The sequence below is a fragment of the Plasmodium gaboni genome, chromosome 11 (assembly GCF_001602025.1).
Source record: "Plasmodium gaboni strain SY75 chromosome 11, whole genome shotgun sequence".
Taxonomy (NCBI): domain Eukaryota; phylum Apicomplexa; class Aconoidasida; order Haemosporida; family Plasmodiidae; genus Plasmodium; species Plasmodium gaboni.
Genome location: NC_031491.1, coordinates 851,205 through 859,068, shown reverse-complemented (window position 1 = coordinate 859,068; position 7,864 = coordinate 851,205). Strand labels below are relative to the sequence as shown.

Below are 7,864 nucleotides of genomic sequence, written 5' to 3'. Positions count from 1 at the left end.
AAAAAAAATAAAAAAAAAAAAAAAAAAAAAAAAAAAAAAAAAAAAAAAAAAAAAAAAAAAAAAAAAAAAAATTTTTTTAAAAAAAAAAAAAAAAAAAAAAACAATATTAAAAATTATGAAAATGTTAAAGTGGTACTTAATTTTTTTTAAAAAAAAAAAAAAAAAAAAAAAAAAAAAAAAAAAAATGTGCTTTTTCAGTTCATAAAAAATATGGTCCTTATATATTACATATATATTTAATATATATATATATATATTATTTATTATGTAAATTTTCTGATACCCCTTTTGTAGTATAAATATTAATAAAAATATTAAACATATATACATGTTTATGCCTATATTTAATATATATAATAATATATTTTTTTATGTACTATTTTATATAACAACCATGAAAGAACTTGTCCGTCATTTTGTAGAAAATTATAGAAACACATTTATTAAGTATATTGATATATATTTATTTCTTCTTTTTATTTATTTATTTTTTTTTTTTATACCACTTTAAAAGTCAATAAAAAAAAGTTAATTATGATCGATTTTACACATTAAGAACAAATATTTTGTGAACTGTGATTTTTAGGATCCATTCATTTTAAGTTTTTTTTTTTTTTTTTTTTTTTTTGTTTTTCTTCTTTTTGTACGATCTAGTAAAAACAACATATGAAGTACTACAACCACCATTTAAATAATTAAAAAATAAAAAATAAAATAAATAAATAATAAATAAAATATATATGTATATTTATATTTATGATTTGAATTTTTTAGGAATATTAATTAAAGCATTAAATTAAAATAATAATTTTTTCATAATATAAAAAATTTAGGAATGTAACATGAATAAATAAATATATATATATATATATATATATATATATATATATATATATATATATATATATATATTTTTTTTTTTTTCTCATCTTTATATTTTTAAATATATTATATACTATTATTTTATATAAGATATATATTTTTTTTAAAGAAAAAATTGAATTTTTTTATTCAATTTTATATAGATAATATACACATTCGATCTATAACATATACGTGTATAAGTGTATATATTTATGCAGGTTGAAGATATAGATATATATTTCATATGAGCCATAATATTATTATATTAACTGATATATAAATATATATATATATATATATATATTTATATTTATTTATTTATGCATTTACTTATTAATGATGGCAAGTCCAAATACTACACAACCAGAAATAATTTCAAGTGAAGAAAGGAAAGCTAGCTTAACAACTCAATCGACTACTAATAACACCAACGATGGAAACGTTTCAGAAGAACACAAAACAATAGCATCAGAACAACAACCAATACCTGTTTCTAATACACAAGGAACAGCAGAAAATTCGATAGAAAATATTAAAAAAACTGATTTATCTAATAAGGATGAAAATACAAACATAACTACAAATATAAATACAAATATAAATACAAATACAACCATAAATGCAGATACAAATGCAAATACATATACAGATACAAATACAACTACAACCATAAGTGCAAATATAAATACAAGTGCAAAAACACACGATACAAGAATTCAATATAATGGTGATGTCTCAAAAGCATTTTTATCCCCTCCAGTTTTTCATCTTACAGAAATTATGCATGATGAAAGATGTTTTAAAAAAACAAAAGGTCATGTGACTGTTGAAATAAATGGAGATATTTGTATATATGGTGGTATGTTACATGACAAATGTATTGAGAATTTTATAAGATATGTTCCTGGTATTAATTTATTTGAAAAAATGCGTTTAAATTCAAATGATATTGTTCCTAGGGCATTTTGTTCAGGTAATGTTATAACAGAAGATAATAAAAAATATATTATAATATTTGGAGGTATCAATGAAAAAGATGAAATTATTGATGAAACATATAAATTTGATTTTCAAGCAAAGAAATGGGAACTTATTGGAAATAAACTTTGCCCACGTGCAAGATATAAACATGCTTCTTTCAGTTTTAATGATTTTTTATATATTCATGGAGGATTAGATGTTAATAATTCATTATTAGCTGATATGTGGTGCTTCTCTAAAAATTCATGGAGACCAATTAAACAAATTGATAGAATCCCTGAACCAAGATATGCTCACAGTTTAATATTTTCAGTCTATGGAAATGCTAAATTGGTGTTTTTATTTGGAGGAAATAAAAAGGGATATAATGCAGCCTTAGGTGATACTTGGATTTTTAATATTAATACAAACAGATGGAAAGAAATTACCAATTCTTCAGGATCAAAACCTTGTGCTCGTTGGGGGTAACTCAAAAAAATAAATAAATAAAAAATATAAATATATATATATATATATATATATATATATATATATATATATGCTTATATGAATATAAACATTCTATATATGCATATTTTTTTTCTTTTTTTCTCTATCCATATATATATGTGCGTGTGTGTATATATATTAATACTATTTATATTTATTCTTACAATATTATATTAATATATTTATCAATATATGTTATTTACCTGAACTGTTCATATATTTTTTTTTTTTTTTTTTTTTTTTCCTAACTAGCCATTCTTCTCAGCTTTTTGATAACGAATGGATGATAATATATGGTGGTATAACTAATGGCTGGATTGACAATTATGCTTTATCAGGTATAAAAAAAGAAGTGAAAAAATATATGTAGTAATAATGAAATTTAATAAGACCATACATATCAAAAAAAAAAAAAAAAAAAGAGGAATATTATGTTTATATATATATATATATATATATTTATTTATTTATTTTTTCCCTAGATATGTACGCATTAAACATATTCACGTTTTCATGGTTTGAAGTTGATATAAGTACATCAAAGAATTTTGATAGAGGATATTATGGTTCCTTATGTTTCCTTCCATATAAAAAATCCTTGTTTGTTTTTGGAGGTACAGATAATTCAGATGATTATTCAGATGTATTTAGTATGTCACCACTTGTAACGTATGTATCTTATAAAGCGTTGACAGGAAAAATAGAACAATTAAATACGAGAATGAAAAATATTAATGAAACATCCTCTGAGAACGAAAATATTAATATATCAGAATTTGAAACAAAAATTACAGAATTGAAAGAAGATATAAATAAAATAACGTTTATGATGAAAGCCTTTGAGGCCAAATTTTGTGGTAAGATAAAAAAAACACATAACAAGGAATTTAAATATAAATATATAAATATATATTTATATATATTTATATATATTTATGTTTCTATAATTATATGTCCACACACATATAAACGCATCAAAAATATATATATATATATATATATATATCACTTTTATTTTTATTTTATTCTTTATTTTTTTATAGAATTGGAAAAATTAAATGAACAATGCGAAAAACTCCTTTCAAAAAATATAAATATAGAAGAATTACAAAAACTTGAACAGCGAATAAGAAAATTGGAATCTTCAAATGTTTTAATGAAACATGATAGTATATAAATTACAAATTGTTATAAAAGAAAGCAAAAAAAAAAAAAAAAAAGAAGCTCTACCAAACTGTGAGAGATTAAGCATATGACACATTTGAGATGTTTTTATTTACTACTATTTTTTTTTATTTTTTTACTTTTTAATCTATTAACTATTATTTTGTTTTCCTTTTTATTTTATATTATTTTATTCTATTCTATTTTTTTGCTTTCCTTTTTTTTGTTATTATTTTATTTATTATTTTTTTTTTTTTTTTTGTGTTGAAATAAAAATATACAAATTTTTTTAATCAATAATAATAATAAAAAAAAAGAAAAAAATACATAAACTTTGCTCATATATTTTTTTATATCCTTTATTTTATTATATTTATTTATATTTTTCATTTTAAATATGAATTCTGTAGAGAAATGTTTTTTTTAATTCTATTGAATTTGTAATTTTAACAACCAAAGGCAAAAAAAAAAAAAAAAAAAAAAAATTTAAATATTCATATAAAATTAATTAACATTAAAAAAAAAAAAAAAAAAAGGGATTCTATAAATATTAAAAAATATATATTTTTTATTACTATTGCTTCTAAAAATATTAGGTTTAAAAAGATTGAAAAAAAAAAAAAAAAATTTAGATCAAAAAAAACAAGTTGCATGGTGCACACATGTATATATATATATCTATATCTATATATATATATATTAAAAGAAAAAAAATAAATATATGAAATATATATATAATATATTATATACAAGTTTTATGTCATTTTTCGGTTTTGTTATTTATTTCTTTTTCTTGTTTTCCTTTTATTTTCGGGTTTGGTGTTCTTTTTAATATTTCATTTATTTTCTTTATATAATATATTCAATTTAACAAACCTGTATAAAAAATGGTCACAGTTTTTTAATGAGGTTTTGTTTTTTATATATATAATAAAATAATAATAATATAAAAATATATATATATATATATTAGAGAGAGAGAATATAAAAAATATTAAAAGAAAAAAAAAAAAAAAAAATGACAACTAACAAGTTTTTACTTTTAAAAAAAGAAGATTCTTATTTATCCAAGATCACCCACGAAACAGTAATATTTGGTGAGAATTTATATAAGATTTTTTCAAAGACCCTTACTAGTAGTAGTACAGAAACATTCAATAGAAAATCTAATGAAAAGTTGGATTCGATTTCTTTTTGTTCAGAATTATTACCTTTTTATTGTAAATCCGAAGTAATACATAAAGGCGACATCTTTAATGTTCGTTTTGGTCACTCATGTTTTATAGATAAGCATATAATTTATATTTATGGGGGAAATCAGGATATTAAATCATATAACACCAAATTAATACAGTTTAACCTATGTAATAAAATAAATAATAAATATATATATATATATATATATATATATATATATATTTTATTTTTTCATATATTTTTTAATATATATATTTTTTTTTTATTTATTTATTTTTCTAGTGAATAATGTTTTTAAAAACCTGGATGAAAAGAACCCTCCTAAACCACGCTATTTTGCAACATTAAATTTAATTCACTCAACTGAAAAAAAAGAAGATTGTTTATTTCTTTATGGAGGTAAAAGAGGATCATATATTACCAACGACACTTATCTTTATTGTATAAAGGATAATACATGGGAGCATATTAAGGTAAAATTCTCTCCCCCCCCAGTTTTTGGTCATGTCTGTTTTAAATATAAAAATATTATATTTATACATGGAGGTAATAAAAAATATATATATATATATATTAATATTACCACGCGTAATTAAAATATGCAAATAGTTATAATATAAACTTGATTCGTTCCACATATATACATATATATATATATTTTTATTTTTTATGTAGGAAATATGGGTAATTCAAAGGTTAATAGCGATATATGGGGTTATTTTGAAGAGGAAAAGAAATGGGTAAAAATTATGAGCAAAGATGAATATTATAATAAAAGTAGTAATAAACCAAGTGGTCGATTTTTTCATTCATGTTCAGTTTGTCTATCAAACCAAGGCAACGATATAAACGTATATATTTTTGGAGGGATAAATGATCAAAATAAATGTGTGCAAGATCTTTTTTGGTGTTATTCATTAAATAATGGAAAATGGACTCAAATCAAAAATTCTGTAGGAAAAATACCCATCGAAAGATATGGGTAAGAATTAAAAAAAAAAAAAAAAAAAAAAAAAAATACAAACGGGCATATATATATATATATATATATATATATATTTATTCATATATACACTTTAACATTTTTGTATCCACATTTTATATTTTTAAATTCCTATTATGAATAATATATTCTCATAATTTGTAAAATTTCTTTTGACAGGCATAGCTCTACCGTACTAAACGACAGATGGTTTTTATTATGTGGAGGTTATAACTTATCTTGGTATCAAAAATCAAATCTCTTGGGTAAGGAAAATATATGAACATAAAATGTGGATTTATATATATATATATATATATATATATTTATTTATTTATTTTTATTTATTTTATTTTTTTTAAGATATATATGCCTATGATATCATTTTAAACACGTGGTCATGCTTAAACGTATACGGAATGCTTCTTGTGACTCACCACTTTTATGGAAATATAATTCAAGTTGACGACAGTGGTTACTTTTTCATTTTTGGAGGTTTGAGAAATAATGAAGCCTCTTCCAAAATATATAAATTCACCCCCTTGTTACCCTCATACTACTTTAAGTAAAAAAAAAAATATAATATATTTTATATCATACAACGAATATGATGTTTATATATATATATATATATATATATATATGTTTTATTTTCCTTTTCATTTTATAGAGTTTTGAAAAATAAAATAGACGACATAAACGACAAAGTATACTATTTAGAGAACAATCCAAGACGCACAGTGAATCCTATATTCAGCAAAGAAATAGGTGATATAAAATATGCCTTAAGCGCAATTTCTTTTACCATTGTTCGATATGTGCAACTAATAAATGATATAAATGAAAAAATAAAAATTTCAAACGAACTTGTCAAGCGAAATTATTCATCTATATTGGAAAGAATGGAATCTAACAGAAAGTTTTATGATGAATTAAACAGCAGAATTGATGTTCTTGATAATTCAATTATGAACAAAACATCCAAAATAAATGAGAATAATAATAATGGGGATATTGTGAAAAATGAGGAGATAAATAAAAGTGAACAAATTGGAAAAAATGACGAAATTATAAAAAATGATGAGATTATAAAAAAGGACGAGATTATAAAAAATGACGAAACTATTAAAAATGAGGAGATTATAAAAAATGACGAGATTATAAAAAATGACGAAAATAACAAAAATATAGACACTAATAAAAATGATGATAAAAACGAAAAACAAGAAGAAAGCATCACCAATGATGACCTTTCAAATAAACAACAAAATGTAATCAATTAAATTTTATATAATATGAATTAACTAGCCAAAAAAAAAAAAAAAAAAAAAAAAAAATACATATATATATATAATATATATATAACAAAACATAAAATAACCTGACCGGTTAAGGACAAAATGAAAAAAAAAAAAAAAAAAAATACACATATTAATATAAAAAAGTTGTATGTTCTTGTATAATAATTTATGATGATTATTAAAAGAATAATGAAATTTGATACACATTTTTAATTTTATGAATATAACCCTGTATGATATTTTTCTTTCCGTTTCAAAAATTAACTTAATATTAAGTATTCCATGTAAATGATATAAATGAAAAAATATATATATATATATATATATATATATAATATTTATGTTTCTAATCTTTCATGGTATAACATTTTTTTTTTTTTTTTCCATATTTGTTAAAATTCTGTTCATTAAAATTTACTATAGATTATATATGGTTGTCATTATATTATATTCATTTATATATATATATATGACTTTATATTAAAGACCTTCTATATTCTTGTAATTTTTTTTTTTTTTTTTATTCTATTATTTTGTTACGTTTTTCTTTTTGAAAAACGATACAAGATAAAAATATTTATATAACATATATTTAAATATATATATATATGTATGTATATTTTTTATTTTATTTTTATTTTGTTTTACACATATATGTACACATAATTAATACTTGAAATAAACGAAAAAATAATTATGAAAAAAAATAAAATAAAAAAAAAAAAAAAAAAAAAAAAAAAAAAAATTATATTTTCCTCCTTTACATATATAATATATATATATTATAATTTTTTGTAGTGTGCACGTTTATATGGTAAAAAAAAAAAAAAAAAATCATATTTTTTCTAATTTTTTTCTTTTTTATTAAATATAATAAAAAATATAA

General features: G+C 19.7%; 2 protein-coding genes across 2 annotated transcripts; both read left to right on the top strand.

Moving 5' to 3' along the window:
• Positions 1-1,200: 1,200 nt before the first annotated feature.
• Positions 1,201-3,511, top strand: PGSY75_1125800 (putative kelch protein; the record flags this gene model as incomplete). Its single annotated transcript, XM_018786379.1, has 4 exons — positions 1,201-2,309; positions 2,587-2,672; positions 2,817-3,191; positions 3,378-3,511. 4 exons carry the CDS (start codon positions 1,201-1,203, stop codon positions 3,509-3,511), a joined length of 1,704 nt encoding a protein of 567 aa, XP_018641174.1.
• A 1,005-nt stretch (positions 3,512-4,516) lies between these two features.
• Positions 4,517-6,960, top strand: PGSY75_1125700 (putative kelch protein; the record flags this gene model as incomplete). Its single annotated transcript, XM_018786378.1, has 6 exons — positions 4,517-4,862; positions 4,978-5,241; positions 5,371-5,678; positions 5,859-5,943; positions 6,041-6,242; positions 6,348-6,960. 6 exons carry the CDS (start codon positions 4,517-4,519, stop codon positions 6,958-6,960), a joined length of 1,818 nt encoding a protein of 605 aa, XP_018641173.1.
• Between the last annotated feature and the right edge of the window lie 904 nt (positions 6,961-7,864).